The sequence below is a fragment of the Lissotriton helveticus genome, chromosome 8 (assembly GCF_964261635.1).
Source record: "Lissotriton helveticus chromosome 8, aLisHel1.1, whole genome shotgun sequence".
Taxonomy (NCBI): domain Eukaryota; kingdom Metazoa; phylum Chordata; class Amphibia; order Caudata; family Salamandridae; genus Lissotriton; species Lissotriton helveticus.
Genome location: NC_136069.1, coordinates 257776392 through 257799341, shown reverse-complemented (window position 1 = coordinate 257799341; position 22950 = coordinate 257776392). Strand labels below are relative to the sequence as shown.

Genomic DNA, 22950 nt, shown 5'->3' with positions numbered 1-22950 from the left:
AATTCAGCCAGCTTTAAAGGCGCAGGTTCTCTTGGCAAAAGACCCAACCCTGCCCTCTTTCTGGCAGAAATACTTAGCAGTGGTGTTATCTGTGAGAACCTGCACCAGCCGTCCCTTGATCGAGGACGGGAAGGTTTTCAATGCAAAGAGTATTGTCCACATCTCCAGCACATTGATGTGCCATCCTCCCTAGGTTGGCTGGGTTGAATTCATTCTCCAGTGAACTGTGAGCTAAACTGGCGTTCTGTAGATACACCAATATTCCGGAATAAGTATTCTCCATAAGTATAAAATGATCTGCCTCAACATCCTCATGCTCGTCTTCCTCATCTAATCCTCTAAAAAGAGCAGGTCAAAAGTTGAAAATCCAAACCAAAAAATCCTCTATCATTTTCATATACTCCGGTCTGTATTTTCAAATACCTGGAACACAGAACCCTTCAAATATCATGCTGCCTACTTACTAGCAGTTTTTAGAATGGACTCATGGTGGACTATTCACACAGGCATTTTACATTAAGCAAAGCAGTACTCCTTTAGTACTCTTTTACATATACTTTCTTCCTTTGTGAATTAAACCCAAAACATCCTAAAAGTGAATATAATGGGAATTTTCAGAGAACATTCATATACAATTTGTCCAAATAGAAAGTACTGTGCACTCTGGGCACTTTTAAAACTAGGGAGTTGAACGTTTTGGGGCTGATTTACAAAGAGTACACCCATAATGCTACTTCCAGTGCTTATAAATTTGGGGATCACCCCAGTGAGTCAAGACAACATCTGAAGCGACCCTGAAATCAGCGGCACTGAAGTTGAAACATACCATAATAAACCCATTGATAGCAATGATTTCAAGAGTATGAAGAACTATTCATTCAAATCTGCATAATATTTGACATATAATCAACTCAATTTACCTGTTCATATACTTGGACCATAGATCCTGCCAACTGATGTATTTTTGTTAAAGGGCCCCAAGCCGGGTGATTCTTCAAGTTTTTGTGTATGACAGGCTCCAAATATGCACTGTAAATTGATTGTAGCTGATCTCGGTCAGGATAGCTAAAAGAAAAATAATGAAAAATCATGATACATTCATGAAACCACAGCTTAGCATTAGCAAACTAAACTTTGACAAAAAGATTGCCAACTTAAAAAAATAATTCAATACACTCATATGCATACAGAATTCTAACTCTTCGGAGACTGGCATCGGAAAAAATTAGGATACTGCAGACATCCAGCACTAATCTGGCACCATTAGCATCACTGGTACAACTAGTGTTCCTTTTATGAGATCAGGATATGGCTTCTCCCGCAGATTCCTATTATGACCCTTCTTGCGCGACATCAGACAATTTCTTGATTTTTTATAGTAAAAACTTATAACAAGTACCAGGGAGCGTTGAAAGACATTGAGCACAGTCTCAAAAGGCTGTGGAAATGATGTTGCGAGTCCATAAAAGGCGCTAAATGAGGCAGTGACCAGCTCAGAGAGTTCTGCCTGTACTAATGACGATTGCAGGCCTAATATATAACTAAACAAGAAATTACAAAAGAACCTTGGTGAAAAAAAAAAAGGTGAAAGCAGAAATGACCTCCAAATATACTTTCAGTGTACGAACATTCAAGGAATTTCCACTAAAGAAACAGTACAATGGGATATATGCCTCAAAAGGGTGCAGGAAATTGTAACCTACATCAAGAGGCAAACTAAGCCCATCTGATAGACTATTCGACTCCAGTAGACAATCATCTTGCACACCAGGGAATATGTCAATCTCTGTTGGCAACTCACGCATGCAGAACCAGTTGCACAAGCAGTTAGGTGTAACGTGATACATTTGGGTGAAACAACTGACATTATCTTATCTATCTGCGGAGGTAACCACAGGGGTTCATAGCTCAACAGCAAAGCAATCAGGGTACAAGTGTTCCCTGTCGAGTCCAGTGCGACCATAATCATGTGTATTGTACTGTGTAAGACACTGGGTTATTGGTAAAGAGGGGTCAAGCCTTATCTAAGCAAAAACCACAATCCTTGTCAGAGTGAATTACAAAAGTAAGTAGACTAACCTGTGCTTAACCATCTGGTAGCTTGGCACACAAGCAGTCATGCTTAACTTAGAGGCAAAGTGTAAAGTATTTATGCAGCACACAAACCGTAATAAAGTGAAAACACAACACAAGAAAAATCCCAAATCAATTTACAAAGGTAGCATACATTTTTATAAATAGAATAAGATCAGAACTACAAAAATCTCATCAGTAGAGCGAAGATCTTGAATTTCAAAGTTTTAGGTAAGTATATTGTCTAAAAGCAAAAAAAGCCAGCTGGCCATGCTAGACCAGGAGAAAGTCGCAAATTCAGGCCGACCGTGATGGACCGTGCGCAGAGTACATTGACCAGCGTATTCTTGCTGCAAAAGTTACCTTCTCAAAGGTTGGCACAGGGAGTTCCGTTGGAGGAGGCCGCGAGGAACAGCGAGCGCGTCGTGGAGGGTACCTCTGGCCGGGCTGCCGTTGCTGTAGCGCAAAGAGCTAGATGAGAGTCCTGGGCAGTCGATGCTGAAGCTTCCGGTTGTCGGTCCTCGCTGGCTTTCATTGCAGTACCACAGAGTGCATATCTCATGTTGCAGGTCGCTGCTGGCGGTCGCTGTAGAGCAAAGAGTTGGGTTCACTAAAGCTTCACATTGGTGGTCGTTGCGGGCGCCAGAGTCTTGGCACGAACGGGCCCATTCAACGGGCCCATTCATAAAAAGCCCAACAAATTAGGATTTCACCTTTCCTGACAGGAGGAACTCAACTGATGTCAGCAAAGGATGCAGGACTTGGGAAGTCACCTCTTGGGGATCAGGAACGTATTCTAGCAGAGGCCAGAAGGGCTCAGGCAGGTCCAGAGTAGCAAGTCAGTTGGGCAGTTGCAGGGAGGCCTCTGGAGTTTGGTGGGTCTTTTGTAGCTCAGTCACCTGACCCGTGGAGTCACTCAGGTTAGTCTGGGATGAAGAGAGCAAGTTCAGTCTTCCTTCTCAGACAGCAAGGCAGCCCTCAAGCAGCAGTTCAGTCCTTTGGTAGCAGCAGGGAAGTCCTTATTCTGTAGCTCAGCAGGTCTAATACTTATATCTGGTGCCAGCCTCTGGTTGTGGGGGAAACACCCTGTTCTACCCCCATATCTGGTTCTGGAAAGCTCTTCCCTTTCCCAGTCAATGCTCCAAGAAGTCTGGGTTGACAAAACGCTGGTGTCAGGGTTTTTTGTGAAAGCATGATGAAGCTTGACTATCCAGATCAGACACAATGCACTTCTGATAGCCTCCCTGCCAGATGAGCTGCAGACAATCAAACGAGAGGAGAGTTGATTCATCACATAAAGCTGCTCAGATGACGACTTTGTGCTTGTTTTTGTAAATATTGAATTGGTGCTTACTTTGAGGACTCAAACTTCCTCGCCTTGTGGCTGCTGTGGAATAAAAGCTCTTGAGGCCAGGGAAAGGGCACTCAATTCCAGAAAGGATATGCCCACATAATCCCTCTTGCAGCAACCAGTGGGAGAGTTAAACCAGTCTATCCAAATGAATCGCCTGGCTCACACAGGGAGATGTTGGTGGCTAAAATTGCGCCAGACCACACAGCAGAAATGTTGTCTTCCTTGAAAAAGATGCACACAAACTGTCCACCACTGAAGAGTCGGAATCAGAGTACCTGGAGGCATTTCAGGGTCCTTCAGGGATCATGAAACAGGTTCTATTGCTGCAGCATAATCCATTAAATATGTCTCCTTCAAAGACATGAAGATACAGGAAGCCCTCAAACCCAGGAAACATAGAAATGCTAGTGTGGATTGAGTCGGGCTCTGTATAAACTTGTGTCTTACATAGGAAGAACGGATTGAATTGACTATGTGTTCAGGATTTCCCAAAGGAAATGAATTCTCTGAGACAGAAACAGTGAGGATTTTTCTTAATTTTTTTAAAATGCCAGTTTTTGTAAATGTACAACTGAAGTTCTGGTTAGGGAGGGTGACCCAAAAAATTAACAGGGAAAGCCAAGCCAGAGCAGATTGCCTGGCTTTTCTCTAAGAGCCCATGCATGAGCTAAGGCAAGAACATGTTTGGCACTTAAACAAGAACATCATCAGGGTCTCGACTAGCACCGACGACGCGCTCAGCACCGCCCAACACATGCATTTCCAGATCCACACAGACCCTAATTCCACCCTCAGAGGCAATCTCGTCTACCGACCCCCCCGGACCCTGCCCGCAGTTCAGCGACTCCATCGCCGACTTGATCAGCACGCACGCCCTGACCTCCACCGACTACATCCTCCTCGGAGACCTGAACTTTCACCTTGAGAAAAACAATGACAACAACTCCACAACCCTGATCGATAACCTCGCCAACCTCTGAAGCAACTCATCACAACGCCCTCCCAAACCGCCGGCCACATGCTCGACCCAGTCTCTCCTCAGACCGCACGTCTCCATCAGCCACACCACCAAACTCCTCTGGACCGACCACCGCTGCATCCACTTCGCCTTCCAGAAACCCACCACACACCACCGCACCCAGCAGATCCCCCGCCGCTGCTGGAGCAAAATCACCGAAGACCAACTACACGCAAACCTCGCTCTCAGCCCACCCACTGAACGTTCCAACACCAACGATGCTGCCCACAGCCTCAGACGCTGGATCGAGGACTGCGCCAACACCCTTGCCCCGCTGAAGAAGCAAGAGAGCCAGCAGGTTCACCCCAGAATTCCTAGCCTCCAAGCAAGCATGCAGGAAACTAGAGAAGAAATGGCACAATGAACAAACTCCGGACAGCCACGCAGCACACAAGGACGCCATCCGCAACCACCACCACCTCATAAGGGCGGCCGCAAGGACCTCCTTCAAAGACCGCCACGACAACAACGCACACAATAGCAAGGAGCTCTTCAACATCGTGAAGGAACTCTCCAACCCCAGCTCCAACATCAACGACATCCCGCCGTCGCAAGCCCTGTGCGACTCCCATTGCCACCTTCTACCACCGCAAGATAGCAGACATCCACGACCGCTTCAACACCCAGACAGCCCCAACAGACAGCAACACAACAGACCCTCCGTACACCATTGACCACGACCCCCTGCTAGCCGGGGCCAGCATGAGCATCGATGACACCATCAAGACCATGGGCTCAATCCACTCCGGCTCTCCGTCGGACCCATTTCCGCACCTCATCTTCAACAGAGCAGGCATCACCATCGCACCCCACCTGCGCAATGGCGTCAATCTCTCCCTCAAGACCGCGACCTTCCCAGAGATCTGGAAACACGCCGAGATCAACGCCCTACTCAAAAAACCTAAGGCAGACCCAAGAGACCTTAAGAACTTGCCGCCCATCTCTCTGCTCCCCTTCCTGGCCAAGGTCATTCAGAAAACCGTCAACAGACAGCTAACCCGATACCTCGAAGAAAACAGAATCCTGGACCCTTCCCAGTCAGGGTACCACAGCAACCACAGCACCGAGACTGCCCTCATTGCCGCCACCGACGACATCAGGACCCTGCTGGACAACGGCGAGACTGCAGCACTCATCCTCCTAGACCTCTCTGCCGCCTTCGACACCGTCTGCCACAGCACACTACGCACACGCCTCGACCCCGCAGGTATCCGAGACAAGGCTCTGGATTGGACCACCTCCTTCCTCTCCGGCAGAAGCCAGAGCGTCCGCCTCCCTCATTCCGTTCTAAAGCCTCCGAGATCATCTTCGGCGTACCCCAGGGATCCTCCCTCAGCCCGACTCTGTTCAAGATTTACATGGCCCCGCTCGCACACGCAGCCCGACAGCACGACCTCAACATAATCTCCTACGCCGACGACACTCAGCTGATCCTCTCCCTCACCAATGGACCCCATCACAGCCAAAGCCAACCTCCACGAAGGAATGAAGGCCGTAGCCGACTGGATGAAGACCAGCCCTCTGAAGCTGAACTCGGACGTACCACGCCATAGCCACCTCACCCCCCACCTGAGAAACCTGCACTGGCTCCCCGTCAACAAGAGAATATCCTTCAAAGCTCCTCAACCACGCACACAAGGCACTCCACAAGACTGGCCCATCCTACCTCAACAGACGGCTCTCCTTCTACATCATCAACCGGCAGCTACGCTCCCCCGACCACTCACTCGCCACCGTCCCACGCATCTGAAGAACAACCACCGGTGGGAGATTCTTCTCCCACCTCGCCGCCAAAACATGGAACACCCTCACACTGAGCCTACGACAGACCCAAGACCTGCTGGCCTTCTGGAGGATACTCAAGACCTGGCTGTTCGATCAGTAGTGCCCTCCCGCCCCCCCAGAGCCTTGAGACCCTCGCGGGTATGTAGTGCGCTTTACAAATGATAGATTGATTGATAAAAGTGCAACAAAAATCATGTAAAAATATGATATTGTCTTTTCAAAATTCTAAATAGTGTATTTCTTTAACAAGTAGAAGTGTTTCACTCTAGAAGGTCATAATATATCACTGCCTTGAGTGGCATGTATTAAAAGTGAATATTTTCAAATACGAACTTAGAAACATTCATGTGATGACACAATGCCATTAATGAACTACGAGGCAAGTCAGCTGTCATGAATGCCCTACAAGGGGCCTATTTTCATTTATTTACAGGGAGCTACATTATCGTTTATTAAACGATAGAAAGGTTTTTGTACAATGCACATTCTGAACTTGTGTATTACAAGGTGCACTCATATGTGAATTAGAGGCATGGTGAAACTAAATATTTCCCTCTAATAAAAGAGAGGGACCCAATACCAAGGGAGTAGGGTACCATAAGAAAAAAGTAAAAAAATAAATTCCCCCTTGGGCAATATTCAACCTAGGCAATCATTCAGCTCACCAGACATCATATATATTTTCTCCCTTTTACTAATAGGAACCAAATGTTTCCTTGTTTTTCAGTCCCATGAATCGTTTTTAAATTTGTATTTGTATTTGTGTCTGATTATTATTAAATGATTTTATTTATATAGATGTATAGATGTATTTGTTAGGTTTACTGAGTACCATCTCAGTTGATGTTAATTTGTTTTAATAAATTGTGTATCTTTTGCATACAATTATTCTTTCTGCACTTCCTCAGGGGATCTTATATGTTGATGTTGATGTCTGGTGAGCTGAATGATTGCCTAGGTTGAATATTGCCCAAGTGGGAAACTAAATATTTACCTAGGTTCACACTAACTCGTCATGGGGGGAAGGATTGTTGCTAGGTTTCCTGATTTCACACGGTGCAATTCAGCCACTAGATGGGTATCTCTTTATCTCTCCTCTTTTAACTCAAATGTTGATGCTTTGTATTTACTTGTCACTGCAAGAGGTTAGAGTGTGGTAGCCAGTACAAGCCACATGCAGAATCTACTGGTTTTGGGCTTGAGGGCATCTGGCTCGAGCCTTCAGCGGCTCACCCACCTCTAGTTCAGCATGCTTAAGACATCTCACTAGACTTAACACGCATTTGTAAATGCAATAGGTTTCGCCTATGTGATTAATAATAAGCTGGTTTTTGTTGTAAGTTGTAGCTTGGTGAGCAGTTGTGCAATATAAGTTACTGAAACTCTGTTAAGGTTTTATGACTTGTTTGTTGAGGGAGGCAATATATTGTGCTGTTTCTGGTGGTACTATAAAGCAGGGAGAGTAGGCAGAGGGCAAAGAAAAAAAAGAGTGCCGATAAGTACACTTGAAATGGGTGCAGCCATAGAGAGATTGGGTAAAAGTCATAAAACAGGGCAACAATCTGCTAAAAAACTGACCCACACACTGATTTGTCAGACCAGCCAATCAAGCGCTCCCTCTTTGCCCTGTAGGCCAGTTTCACAAAGTGAAATAAATCCATATTTTGAAAGGAGAACCAGGCTTGTTCCCATTATGGTCTGCAGTGCGCACGTATTGAAATATAGATTAAAAAATAAATGTTGCTCTGTACCGAAGAAAGCCGCGCGCTCATGACGCATCAACCCTTCCTAGTGAAGTGCCTCTCATTTGAAAAGCAACATTGAAAATGCATTCTAACGATGCGTTTCAAAGCTGTACCTGGTCATCAAGTGTGAAATCGAATTAAGTTAAAGAAAATGGATATTTTGATCAAAAGAAAATAGAAAGGATTGGAAAGAAAAGCAAATGTGTAGGTGACCTTCTCTGCAATATGCACATATTTCTGGAACATAAAGGCATGTTGCACTCGAATTGGACTGTGTGAAAGATCGCAACATGTAGCCTCACTTCGAATAAGCTGGTGTTACACATTGGTGTCAGTGTTGCTTTACGTAAGAGGTGAGCAAATTGAACTCAGGGTACTTCAACCCTCACACGTAGCAGGCTGGCATTTTTCCGGCTACCATTCAAACGCATTGCATTTATGCATTCCAAAGTGGCACTGTCCATTTTGCGAGCTGCTACTTGCAAAGAAACAGCAAGTTTAAAAAACTAAAGTGGGCCCCTGGTCCCCAGGGGGACTGGTGAGTGCGCTGCTCAGTTTGCAAACAAAAGGAAGCACAAGAGTGGGTCCTTGCTTCGGACCCAGGGGGACTGGTGAGTGCGTGTTGCGATCGGAGCATTGGCTTCCCATAAAGCACGAAGAGGTGTTGATACGCTTAATAGAAGTTCCAGCAAAGCGGATGAAAACAGTACTTGGGCTGTGGGAAACTGATAAGAGAAACACACAAGGAATAAAAGGAAATAGTATGATAAAACAGAAACAGAGGAAAAGTAAGTGGCAAGCGGACAAACCAATGAAAAATAAGAGCGGAATGTAAGGCCCTTTTAAGATTTATATTAAATACAATAGATTGCACAAACACAGTGAAAGCTCTGTGCAAGCAAAACCTAAAAAGGTTGAAATGTGACCTCATTTGTAAGAAAAATCCATTTAAGAATCAGAGTTATTTGTTAAATCATGTGTGTCCCTTGTAAGCAAGAGTATCACAGAAGTGGGCAGGGTCTCAGCATGGCACAGGGCAGACAAAACCGAGAATCATGACCGCAGGACTCTCCCAGATCTGTCTTTTTCTTAATTTCTTCAGCTAACCTGGAAAATAGATTAGCTGCACAAACAGTAATATCACAAAAGGCATTAAAGCAGATAATTCCATATAATGGTAAACGTCTAATAAACAAACGTGAAAAGAAGGTGTGGGTTCATTTATTTCACCGTTTTCTAGGAACTGAAAAACTGATAGAAACATCACATAACTGGATATTCTTCGTGTGTTTCTAGAAGAGCATTGGGGACGACCAGTAATGATTTTAGAAAGTCAGTAAAGTTTTTATTTCACAATTAATAGGCGTTTTTTTCAGTTCATGATGTTACCTACTGAATTAGCAGTCATTAGCGGTCATTTCTGCAGCATAGAAAATGCAGGTTTAGTAGATTTTGTAATTGATGAAAAATTGTACCCAGAAATGTCAGGGTGTAACGCAACCTATAGCACAAGTTACTTACCTTCGGTAATGATATATCTGTAAGAAACAGTAGTTAGTATTAGATTCCTTATCTTAGAATATCCCCAGGCGTCAGACTGGATCCGGAAACCTTTGCGTAGCAGTACCCTTGCGCGTCGGTAGGCGTCGTCTGCGGCTCCGCGTCAGTTGTCGGCGTCGTTGGCGCCGGGATGACGTCGCCGGAGTACTTAGACGCCGCCCTCGCGCGCTGACGTCAGTTCTTATACACAGCTTTTCCGCGTCAGAAACGCAGAGCCATGATAAAAACCAACACTGGTGCCATGAAACTAGGGCCCTGAAAGGGGATGACCTTAACCCTAGATATCGGTTCTCAGAACGGGGAGGATGGGTGGGGTGGTAAAGAATCTAATACTAACTACTGTTTCTTACAGTTATATCGTTACCGAAGGTAAGTAACTTGTGCATCTGAAAGAAACAGGTTAGTAATAGATTCCTTACCTTAGAATAGATACCCCAGCAATACCAACCCCGGTGGTGGGTCTGCAAACCAAGGATAACACCAGAAAGTCCTGGAGAACGGAACGGCCAAAAAAAGCCATCTCTCCGGACTTGGCTGTCCAGGCAGTAGTGTCTTGCAAACGTGTGCAGCGAGGCCCACGTAGCCGCCTGACACATGTCCTGCAAGGGGACTCCCAGGCCCAGGGCAGTAGTAGCCGCTGTGGCCCGTGTGGAATGGGCATGAAGCCCCACAGGAGGCTCCTTTCGAGCCAAAGAGTAACAAGCCTTGATGCACAAGACGACCCATTGAGAAATGGTTCGTTTGTGCACCCCCGGCCCTTCTTAGCGCCCACGTAACCAACAAAGAGTTGGCCATCCACCCGGGACTGGCGTGTGCGCTCCAAATAGAATGAGAGCGCACGTTTTGGGTCCAGACGGTGGAGCCTCTCTAACTCTTTCGAGGGATGCAGAGGCGGAAAGAAGGTGGGCAAAGTGATGGACTGCCCGATGTGGAAGGCTGTGACTACCTTGGGCAGGAAAGAGGGTCGCGTCCGCAACACAACTTTGTCCGGATGGACTGAAAGGAAAGGAGGCTGAGAAGAAAGGGCCTGGAGCTCACTCACTCTCCTGGCAGAGGTGATGGAAACCAGGAAAGCAGCCTTCAGAGTAAGGATACGAAGAGGACAGTTATGAAGTGGCTCAAAGGGAGCGCACATCAGAAAAGTAAGAACAAGGTTCAAATCCCACTGAGGCATCACAAAAGGAACTGGAGGAAACATATGAGGGATGCCCTTCAAAAACCTATTTACAACCGGGGACTTGAACAAAGAGGGCTGACCAGGTAGCCTTAAGAAGGCGGAAATGGCCGAGAGGTAGCCCTTCAGAGTGCCCAGAGCAGAGCCCTGCTGGGCAAGAGAAAGAAGAAAGTGGAGAACCTCTGACCATGCCACAAATTTGTTCCACCTGCAGGCGTATACCGATTTTGTGGAGGGACGCCTGGCTGCCAGAATGACATTACAGACTTCAGGAGGCAAGTCAAATGGCCACAACTGCCGCCGCTCAATCTCCACGCATGTAAGTGGAGACTGGAAAGGTTCGGGTGGAGGACCATCCCCTGCTGCTGCGACAGATGGTCCTCCTGAAGGGGCAGACGAATCGAGGGATCGACAGACATGCTGAGTAGCTCGGGATACCAGAACCTCCGTGCCCAGTCCGGAGCCACAAGGATGATTTGGGCCCGGTCGCGCCTCATCTTCTTCAGCACTCTGGGCAGAAATGGTATAGGCGGAAAGGCGTACAACAGACCGCAACTCCACTCGCGATGAAAAGTGTCGCCGAGCGAGTGCCGCCTTGAAAATTCCAAAGCACAGAACTGATGACATTGCGCGTTCTCTTCTGTGGCGAATAGATCTAACCAAGGCTCTCCCCACTGCTGAAAGAGGCCTTGCGCCAAGTCCGAGTTCATACGCCATTCGTGATCCATCATGCACCGATGGCTGAGTTCATACGCCTTGGCGTTCAGGGAACCTGCCAGGTGTTGAACCACCAGGGTCACGCCCTGATGTTCCAGCCACTGCCCCGCCCTGTTTGTTGCAGTACCACATGGCGGTGGTGTTGTCCATGAACACCTGCACTACACTCCCCCGGACAGAGGGGAGGAATGCCTTCAGTGCAAGCCGGATCGCCCGTAGCTCCAGAAGGTTGATATGGAGCTGGGACTCCGCCGGAGACCAGAGTCCTCTGATCTCCGCCTCTCCCATGTGGCCTCCCCAGCCCCGGAGGGACGCGTCCGTCACAATTACATGCTCCGGTTGGGGTAGGGAGAGGGATCTGACGCTGACCCAATCGCGGTCCGTGAGCCACCACTGCAACTGTCTTGCAGTGCCCTCCGAGATCAAGACATGGTTGGACAAGTTGCCCTGATGCTGGGCCCACTGAAACTTCAGGTCCCACTGCAGAGCCAGCATCCGCCACCTGGCGTGATGCACCAGAAGGATGCAGGAGGCCATCAGCCCCAGAAGCCTCAGCGTCAACATGACCGAGACTCGGGATAAAGGCTGAAAGATCGGAATCAGAGCCTGAATATCCCGAACCCGCTGTTTGGGAGGATAAACCCGAAACTGCGCCGAGTCTAGAACCGCTCCGATGAAGAGGAGCTTCTGAGAGGGACACAGGTGTAAATTCGGCACGTTGATGGAGAACGCCAGCAGGTGCAGGAGGTCGGCCGTAGTCTGGAGGTGGCTGACGACTGTCTGGGAGGAGACCACCTTCAACAACCAGTCGTCCAGGTAGGGAAAGACTGAAACCCCTAACCTGCGTAGATGAGCTGCGACCACTGCCATCACTTTCGTGAACACCCGTGGGGAGCTGGTAAGGCCGAAGGGGAGCACGGTAAACTGAAAGTGCTCGTGGCCTACCGTGAACCGCAGGTAGCGCCGGTGGGCCGGCAGTACGGGGATGTGGAAATAAGCGTCCTGCAAGTCCAACGCTACCATCCAGTCTCCCGGGTCCAGGGCAGCCAAGACCTGAGCCAGTGTCAGCATCTTGAACCTCTCCTTCCGGAGGAAGCCGTTGACGTTCCGCAGGTCCAAAGAGGGCGTAGGCCCCCTTTGCCCTTCTTGGGAACCAGAAAGTAGTGGAAATAACAACCACACCCTTCTTCTGGCCCAGTAACGCGCTTGATGGCCCCATTGGCCAAGAGGGCCGTAACTTCCTCTCGCAGAAGATTCAAGTGATCCCCCGACACGCGGTGGTACTGCGGTGACATGGCTGGAAGGGTCGCTTCGAGGGGGAGGGAGTAGCCCCTTCGGACGATTTGCAGCACCCACCTGTCCGATGTGATGTTGCACCAGTGGAGGAGGTGATGGAGAACCCTGCCCCCCACTGGCGTCACGTGGGCTTGAAATCTCGGACTAGGAGGGCTTTGAGGCGGGTGCTGCAGGGGTAGATGTGGACGGGCCTGGCCGTTGTCCCCGGGAATGCGTCACAAGATCTACAGATGGATCCCAACAGATACAAGAAAGACAGTCACCCAGGCCATCGTCAGCAGCAGACTCGACTTCGTAAATGCCCTCTATGCGGGAGCCCCGACCAAGCTCATCAAACGATTATAACGCATCCAAAATGCCTCGGCACGACTGATCCTCGTCGTACCACGCCACAGCCACCTCACCCCCACCTAAGAAACCTGCACTGGCTCCCCTTCAACAAGAGAATATCCTTCAAGCTCCTCAACCACGCACACAAGGCACTCCACAAGACTGGGCCAGCCTACCTCAACAGACGGCTCTCCTTCTACATCCCCAACCGCCAGCAACGCTCCCCTGACCTCTCACTCGCCAACGTCCCGCGCATCCGAAGAACAACCACCGGTGGGAGATCCTTCTCCCACCTCGCCACCAAAACATGGAACACCCTCCCACTGAGCCTACAATACACCCAAGACCTGCTGGCCTTCTGGAGGATACTCAAGACCTGGCCGTTCGATCAGTAGTGCCCTCCCGCCCCCCAGTGCCTTGAGACCCTCGCGGGTATGTAGTGCGCTTTACAAATGATAGATTGATTGATAAACGTGCAACAAAAATCATGTAAAAATATGATATTGTCTTTTCAAAATTCTAAATAGTGTATTTCCTTAACAAGTAGAAGTGTTTCACTCTAGAAGGTCATAATATATCACTGCCTTGAGTGGCATGTATTAAAAGTGAATATTTTCAAATACGAACTTAGAAACATTCATGTGATGACACAATGCCATTAATGAACTATGAGGCAAGTCAGCTGTCATGAATGCCATACAAGGGGCCTATTTTTTTTTTATTTACAGGGAGCTACATTATCGTTTATGAAACGATAGAGAGGTTTTTGTACAATGCACATTCTGAACTTGTGTATTTCAAGGTGCACTCATATGTGAATTAGAGGCATGGTGAGACTAAATATTTCCCTCTAATAAAAGAGAGGGACCAAATACCAAGGGAGTAGGGTACCATAAGACAAAAGTCAAAAAATAAATTCCCCCTTGGGCAATATTCAACCTAGGCAATCTTTCAGCTCACCAGACATCATATATATTTTCTCCCTTTTACTAATAGGAACCACATTTTTCATTATGTTTCTGTCCCATGAATCGTTTTTAAATTTGTATTTGTACTTGTGTCTGATTATTATTATATGATTTTATTTATGTATATGTATAGATGTATTTGTTAGGTTTACTGAGTACCATCTCAGTTGATGTTATTTTGATTTAATAAATTGTGTATCTTTTGCATACAATTATTCTTTCTGCACTTCCTCCGGGGATCTTATATGTTGATGTTGATGTCTGGTGAGCTGAATGATTGCCTAGGTTGAATATTGCCCAAGGGGGAAACTAAATATTTACCTTAGATCACAATAACTCGTCATGGGGGGAAGCTGGGATTGTTCCTAGGTTTCCTGATTTCACACGGTGCAATTCAGCCACTAGATGGGTATCCCTTTGTCTCTCCTCTTAACTCAAATGTTGATGCTTTGTATTTACTTGTCACTGCAAGAGGTTAGAGTGTGGTAGCCAGCACAAGCCACATGCACAATCTACTGGTTTTGGGCTTGAGGGCATCTGGCTCGAGCCTTCAGCGGCTCACCCACCTCTAGTTCAGCATGCTTAAGACATCTCACTAGACTTAACACGCATTTGTAAATGCAATAGGTTTCGCCTATGTGATTAATAATAAGCTGGTTTTTGTTGTAAGTTGTAGCTTGGTGAGCAGTTGTGCAATATAAGTTACTGAAACTCTGTTAAAGATTTATGACTTGTTTATTGAGGGGGGCAATATATTGTGCTGTTTCTGGTGGTACTATAAAGCAGGGAGAGTAGGTAAAAGGCAGAGGGCAAAGAAAAAAAAACGTGCTGATAAGTACACTTGAAATGGGTGCAGCCATAGGGAGATTAGGTAAAAGTCATAAAACAGGGCAACAATCTGCTAAACAACTGACCCGCACACTGATTTGTCAGACCAGCCAATCAGGCACTCACTCCCTCTTTGCCCTGTAGGCCAGTTTCACGAAGTGAAATAAATCCATATTTTGAAAGGAGAACCAGGCTTGTTCCCATTATGGTCTGCAGTGCGCACGTATGGAAATATAGATTAAAAAATAAATGTTGCTCTGTACTGAAGAAAGCTGCACGCTCATGACGCATCAACCCTTCCTAGTGAAGTGCCTCTCACTTGAAAAGCAACATTGAAAATGCATTCTAACGATGCGTTTCAAAGCTGTACCTGGTCATCAAGTGTGAAAGCGAGTTAAGTTAAAGAAAATTGATATTTTGATCAAAAGAAAAAAGAATTAGAAAGAAAAGTAAATGTGTAGGTGACATTCTCTGCAATATGCACATACTTGTGGAACATAAAGGCATGTTGCACTCGAATTGGACTGTGTGAAAGAACGCAACATGTAGCCTCACTTCGAATAAGCTGGTGTTACACATTGGTGTCAGTGTTGCTTTACGTAAGAGGTGTGCAAATTGAACTCAGGGTACTTCAACCCTCACACGTAGCAGACTGGCATTTTTCCGGCTACCATTCAAACTCATTGCATTTATGCATTCCAAAGTGGCACTGTCCATTTTGCGAGCTGCTACTTGCAAAGAAACAGCAAGTTTAAAAAACTAAAGTGGGTCCCTGGTCCCCAGGGGGACTGGTGAGTGCGCTGCTCAGTTTGCAAACAAAAGGAAGCACAAGAGTGGGTCCTTGCTTCGGACCCAGGGGGACTGGTGAGTGCGCGTTGCGATCGGAGCATTGGCTTCCCATAAAGCACGCAGGTGTTGACACGCTTAATAGAAGTTCCAGCAAAGCGGATGAAAACAGTACTTGGGCTGTGGGAAACTGATAGGAGAAACACACAAGGAATATAAGGAAATGTATGATAAAACAGAAACAGAGGAAAAGTAAGTGGCAAGCGGACAAACCAATGAAAAATAAGAGCGGAATGTAAGGCCATTTTAAGATTTATATTAAATACAATAGATTGCACAAACACAGTGCAAGCTCTGTGCAAGCAAAACCTAAAAAGGTTGAAATGTGACATCATTTGTAGGAAAATTCCATTTAAGAATCAGAGCTATTTGTTAAATCATGTGTGTCCCTTGGAAGCAAGAGTATCACAGAGGTGGGCAGGGTCTGAGCATGGCACAGGGCAGACAAAACCGAGAATTATGACCGCAGGACTCTCCCAGATCTGTCTTTTTCTTAATTTCTTCAGCTAACCTGGAAAAGAGATCAGCTGCACAAACAGTAATATCACAAAAGGCATTAAAGCAGATAATTCCATATAATGGTAAACGTCTAATAAACAAACGTGAAAAAGAAGGTGTGGGTTCATGTATTTCACCATTTTCTAGGAACTGAAAAACTGATAGAAACATCACATAACTGGATATTCTTCGTGTGTTTCTAGAAGAGCACTGGGGACGACCAGTAATGATTTTAGAAAGTCAGTAAAGTTTTTATTCCACAATTAATAGGCGTTTTTTTCAGTTCATGATGTTACCTACAGAATTAACAGTCATTAGCGGTCATTTCTGCAGCATAGAAAATGCAGGTTTAGTAGATTTTGTAATTGATGAAAAATTGTACCCAGAAATGTCAGGGTGTAACGCAACCTATAGCACAAGTTACTTACCTTCGGTAATGATATATCTGTAAGAAACAGTAGTTAGTATTAGATTCCTTACCTTAGAATATCCCCAGGCGTCAGACTGGATCCGGAAACTTTTGCGTAGCAGTACCCTTGCGTGTTGGTAGGCGTCGTCTGCGGCTCTGCGTCCGTCGTCGGCATCGTTGGCGCCGGGATGACATCGCCGGAGTACTTAGACGCCGCCCTCGCGCGCTGACGTCAGTTCTTATACACAGCTTTTCCGCGTCAGAAATGCAGAGCCATGATAAAAAACAACACTGGTGCCATGAAACTAGGGCCCTAAAAGGGGATGACCTTAACCCTAGATATCGGTTCTCAGAACGGGGAGGATGGGTGGGGCGGTAAGGAATCTAATAGTAACTACTGTTTCTTACAGTGATATCGTTGCCGAAGGTAAGTAACTTGTGCATCTGAAAGAAACAGGTTAGTAATAGATTCCTTACCTTAGAATAGATACCCCAGCAATACCAACCCCGGTGGTGGGTCTGCAAACCAATAATAACACCAGAAAGTTCTGGAGAATGGAACGGCCAAAAAAGCCATCTCTCCGGACTTGGCTGTCCAGGCAGTAGTGTCTTGCAAAAGTGTGCAGCGAGGCCCACGTAGCCGCCTGACAGATGTCCTGCAAGGGAACTCCCAGGCCTAGGGCAGTAGTAGCCGCTGTGGCCCGTGTGGAATGGGCATGAAGCCCCACAGGAGGCTCCTTTCAAGCCAAAGAGTAACAAGCCTTGATGCACAAGACGACCCATCGAGAAATGTAACCCCGACGTAACCAACAAAGAGTTGGTCATCCACCCGGAACTGGCGTGTGCGATCCAAATAGAATGAGAGCGCACGTTTTGGGTCCAGACGGTGGAGCCTCTCTTACTCTTTCGAGGGATGCAGAGGCGGAAAGAAGGTGGGCAAAGTGATGGACTGCCCGATGTGGAAGGCTGTGACTACCTTGGGCAGGAAAGAGGGTCGCGTCCGCAACACAACTTTGTCCGGATGGACTGAAAGGAAAGGAGGCTGAGAAGAAAGGGCCTGGAGCTCACTCACTCTCTCTCCTGGCAGAAGTGATGGAAACCAGGAAAGCGGCCTTCAGAGTAAGGAGACAAAGAGGACAGTTATGAAGTGGCTCAAAGGGAGCGCACATCAGAAAAGTAAGAACAAGGTTCAAGTCCCACTGAGGCATCACGAAAGGAACTGGAGGAAACATATGAGTGATGCCCTTTAAAAACCTATTTACAACCGGGGACTTGAACAAAGAGGGCAGATCAGGTAGCCTTAAGAAGGTGGAAATGGCCGAGAGGTAGCCCTTCAGAGTGCCCAGAGCAGAGCCCTGCTGGGCAACAGAAAGAAGAAAGAGGAGAACCTCTGAAAGAGGGGCAGAAAGGGGATCCACAGGCTTTGCTGTGCACCATGCCACAAATTTGTTCCACCTGCAGGCGTATACCGATTTTGTGGAGGGACGCCTGGCTGCCAGAATGACATTATAGACTTCAGGAGGCAAGTCAAATGGCCTCAACTGCCGCTGCTCAATCTCCAGGCATGTAAGTGGAGACTGGACAGGTTCGGGTGGAGAACCGTCCCCTGCTGCTGCGACAGAAGGTCCTCCTGAAGGGGCAGACGAATCGGGAGATCGTCAGACATGCTGAGTAGCTCGGGATACCAGAACCTCCGTGCCCAGTCCGGAGCCACAAGGATGACTTGGGCCCGGTCGCGCCTGATCTTCTTCAGCACTCTGGGCAGAAATGGTATAGGCGGAAAGGCGTACAACAGACCGCAACTCCACTCGCGATGAAAAGTGTCTCTGAGCGAGTGCCGCCTTGGAAATTCCAACACGCAAAACTGATGACATTGCGCGTTCTCTTCTGTGGTGAATAGATCTAACCAAGGCTCTCTGCTGAAAGAGGCCTTGCGCCAAGTCCGAGTTCAGACGCCATTCGTGATCCATCATGCACCGACGGCTGAGTTCATACGCCTTGGCGTTCAGGGAACCTGCCAGGTGCTGAACCACCAGGGTCACGCCCTGATGTTCCAGCCACTGCTCCGCCCTGTTTGTTGCAGTACCACATGGCGGTGGTGTTGTCCATGAACACCTGCACTACACTCCCCTGGACAGAGGGGAGGAATGCCTTCAGTAAATGTAAATGTAAATGTAGTGTACTTGTAAAGCGCACAGCTGCCCCAGCAACGGGGCGTCCCGGCGCTGTATAACTCTGGGGAACGCGTCCTGGCTTTCCCTGTGGGATGGTCCCTTGCTGGGAGTCCCCAAGGTGGAGCCAGGCATCCCCGGAATTGGTGGGGCCGTTGTGGAGATTAGGCAAGCTAATGCCCAGAGTTGCCGAGTGGAACCCCTGATTAGAGTAAGCACTGAAGCGAGAATTATCGAGTCCGCTGACCAAGGTCCACGACCCTGCCGCGTCGGGAATTGAACCCTGGTCCCAGGCTGACTTCTGCTCTCAGGCCTGCCGCCTCTAACCAGTGAGCCACACTACTAGTGCAAGGCGCATCGCCCGCAGTTCCAGAAGGTTGATATGGAGCTGGGACTCCGCCGGAGACCAGAGTCCTCTGATCTCCGCATCTCCCATGTAGCCTCCCCAGCCCTGGAGGGACGCGTCCGTCACAACTACGTGCTCCAGTTGGGGTAGGGAGATGGATCTGCCGCTGACCCAATCGCGGTCCGTGAGCCACCACTGCAACTGTTTTGCAGTGCCCTCCGAGATCAAGACATGGTCGGACAAGTTGCCCTGATGCTGGGCCGACTGAAACTTCAGGTCCCACTGCAGAGCCCGCATCCGCCACCTGGCGTGATGCACCAGAAGGATGCAGGAGGCCATCAGCCCCAGAAGCCTCAGCGTCAACCTGACCGAGACTCGGGATAAAGGCTGAAAGATCAGAATCAGAGCCTGAATATCCCAAACCCGCTGTTCGGGAGGATAAACCCGAAACTGAGCCGAGTCTAGAACCGCTCCGATGAAGAGAAGCTTCTGAGAGGGACACAGGTGTAACTTCGGCACGTTGATGGAGAACCCCAGCAGGTACAGGAGGTCGGCCGTAGTCTGGAGGTGGCTGACGACTGTCTGGGGCGAACCCACCTTCAACAGCCAGTCGTCCAGGTAGGGAAAGACTGAAACCCCTAACCTGCGTAGATGAGCTGCGACCACCGCCATCACTTTTGTGAACACCCGTGGGGCGCTGGTAAGGCGAAAGGCAGCACGGTAAACTGAAAGTGCTCGTGGCCTACCGTGAACCGCAGGTAGCGCCGGCAGGACGGGGATGTGGAAATAAGCGTCCTGCAAGTCCAACGCTACCATCCAGTCTCCCGGGTCCAGGGCAGCTAAGACCTGATCCAGTGTCAGCAGCTTGAACCTCTCCTTCGGGAGGAAGCCGTTGACGTTCCGCAGGTCCAAGATAGGGCGTAGGCCCCCTTTGCCCTTCTTGGAAACCAGAAACTAGTGGAAATAACAACCACACCCTTCTTCTGTCCCAGGAACGCGCTTGATGGCCCCATTGGCCAAGAGGGCCGTAACTTCCTCTCGCAGAAGATTCAAGTGATCCACCGACACGCGGTGGTACTGCGGAGGCATGGCTGGAAGGGTCGCCTCGAAGAGGAGGGAGTAGCCCCTTCGGACGATTTGCAGCACCCACCTGTCCGATGTGATGTTGGAGGAGGTGATGGAGAACCCTGCCCCCCACTGGCATCATGTGGGCCTGAAATCTCGGACTAGGAGGGCTTTGAGGCGGATGCTGCAGGGGTAGATGTGGACTGGGCTGGCCGTTGTCCCCGGGCACTGCCACGGCGGTTATCACGTACGCCACGAAAGGGGCAAAAGACAGCAGATTGCTGGCACGGGGCCAACAGGCCCAAGGACTTGGCCGTAGCCCTGGAGTCCTTAAAGCGCTCAAGCGCACTGTCTGCCTTGTCACCAAAGAGGCGACGGCCATCAAACGGCATGTCCATAAGGGTGTTTTGGACATCAGCCGAAAAGTTGGCCGACCTCAGCCAGGTGTGGCGACGAACCGCCACCGTCGTTGCCATCGCTCTACCTAGCGAGTCCGTTGTATCCAGCCCATATCGGATGGAGTACCGTGCCACATCTCGACCCTCCGCAAGGGCTTGGGCGAGTTTAGTCCGGGCCTCCTCCGGACATTGTGGCAGCACGTCCGCGTCCCACAGAGAGTGGGTATAACGGCCCAAGAGGCACGCAATGTTAACTGATGCAACCCCAAACTCAGGGAAGAGAACATCTTTTTGCCATACTGATCGTACTTCTTAGATTCCCGATCGGGGGGAGCCGTTGGGAATGCGGTCTGGGAGTTAGAGGCCTGTATGACCAGGCTCCCGGGAGTGGGATGGGTGGACAGGAAGCAAGGGTCGCCAGGAGCAGGGCGGTGGTGTCTGGCCACGTTCCTATCTCCAGGGGGACCTGTAGCGGGCCTGGACCAGGTGCCCAGAAGAACGTCAGACAAGGCCTCATTAAACGGCAACAGAGGCTCAGAAGAGCTTGCTTGCGGTTTAAGGACCTCAGTGAGGAGGTTAGTCCTCACGGCTGCGACGGGGAGTTCAAGGGATAAGGCCTTGGCCACCCGTGTCAACACTACACTATAGGCAGCCCCCTCCTCCGTAGCCACGGTAGGAGGGAAGACAAAACCAGTGTCTGGCGAAGTGTCCAACCCACTGGCATCCCTCCTCAGACCCCTCCCAATCACCACCCATCTCCTGGTACTCAGGGTCAAATGATGGGGCCGACTCATAGAAGAAAAAAATCTCCCATGCGGCCTCGCGGGGGGGACCTGGGACGACGTCGTCCGTGGACGGCGCCGGAGGCGATACCCTAGGGGCCGGCGTGGTCGTAAGGTCGACCAGCGACGACCCGGATCCGGAATCGGATCCAGCGGGGCCCTGCGGCACCAGGAACGAAGTCGGCGCCGGGGCCGAAGCACCCGGCCTGCTTGGGCTCCCAGTCGGGGCCGCTTGGCCCAAAGGCGCCACGGAACCCGACGGAGGAGTGAGCGACCTCATGGACGTGAGGAAGGCGTCGATCTCCTCCGGCGTCGCGTTCTGCCCAGGGGCGGCCGGGTATGGAGCAGGCCGCGACGTGGGCGGTGTCGCCCGAATCCCCGGCCGCTTCATGCGAGCGTCGGGGGGACTCGGAAGAGCGATGTTGCTTCTTCGACTTCTTGTGCCTCTTACCTGAGGACTTGGAGCTCGAGGAGTGGTGACGATCCTCCGAGCCGTGATGACTCCGGCCCCGTGACCAGTCCCTCGACCTCCTTCCGGACCAGGACCTCGAACGGCACGGGCCGACTGCGGGAGCTCGAGGCGCTTGCGAGACCGCTCCCGCCTAGCCTTCGTCGTCAAGGCGCGGCAGTTGGGGCACGACTTGTCATCGTGGTCGGACCCCAGGCAATGAAGACACCGGCGATGGGGGTCGGTAACCGACATCAGTCGGTTGCAGTCGACGCAGGGCTTGAACCGGGCATCCCTACCGGCACCGTCGGAGTCGTTCGACTTCGAAGATCAAAAATGATCGAAAAAGTTTAGTCAAAAATTGACTACGGGTACCACTTTTTCCGGATCGGCGCTTGCTGGCGGGGAAAAAATAGGAACTGACGTCACCACGCGAGGGCGGCGTCTAAGTACTCCGGCGACGTCACCACGGCACCGCCGACGACGGACGCGGAGCCGCAGACAAAGCCTACCGACGTGCAAGGGTACTGCTACGCAAAAGTTTCCGGATCCAGTCTGACACCTGGGGATATTCTAAGGTAAGGAATCTAATACTAACCTGTTTCTTTCAGATTTTTCTGCCAAAAGGTTTCTTGCACCATTTTTCAACTTCAAACAAGAAACATGAATTTCATATATAGTTGTCTTTTCAGTCTCATGCAACACGCATGGTTTTGATGGAGCAAGGCTATAAATAAATATGTTCCAAACTAGGCCATTTCCAAAGGTGACATTACATAGTAAAGAAACAAAAAGCAATACTCACTCAATTGCACAAATACGGATGATAGATGTAAATCTTGATGTAAGTTTGTGTCTTCCTAGAGTTCCACCCGCAGACATGGAAGTCACAATTTGAATATTTTCCAAGCCTACCCATTCCAGGTTTTCATCATAAAATCCATGGTATGTCAATACCTTAGATAAAACAGAAATAGTGAACCAGTATTAAAAACAAAATGTATGCTGCTGTGAAAGTATGAAATGTGTAAAGAAGACCCTAGCAGGGCACATTTCTAAAGTAAGTCCACCCATTAATTTGTATTGTAAAGTATTCATTACATTATTTATCAACACACTAAAGTTGAAAAAATAACCAG

At 49.0% G+C, this 22950-nt stretch overlaps 1 protein-coding gene across 2 annotated transcripts in view; it reads right to left on the bottom strand.

The window, feature by feature from the left end:
• The window catches only part of DYNC2H1 (dynein cytoplasmic 2 heavy chain 1), a 1763151-nt gene that overhangs the window by 936543 nt on the left and 803658 nt on the right, over positions 1-22950 (bottom strand). For both annotated transcript variants that reach the window (XM_078657019.1, XM_078657020.1), the window contains exons 44-45: positions 22617-22768; positions 921-1065 (exon numbers count right to left, since the gene is read on the bottom strand). In XM_078657019.1, coding sequence (XP_078513145.1) covers positions 921-1065; positions 22617-22768 — 297 coding nt within the window. The remainder of the gene's footprint in view (positions 1-920; positions 1066-22616; positions 22769-22950) is intronic.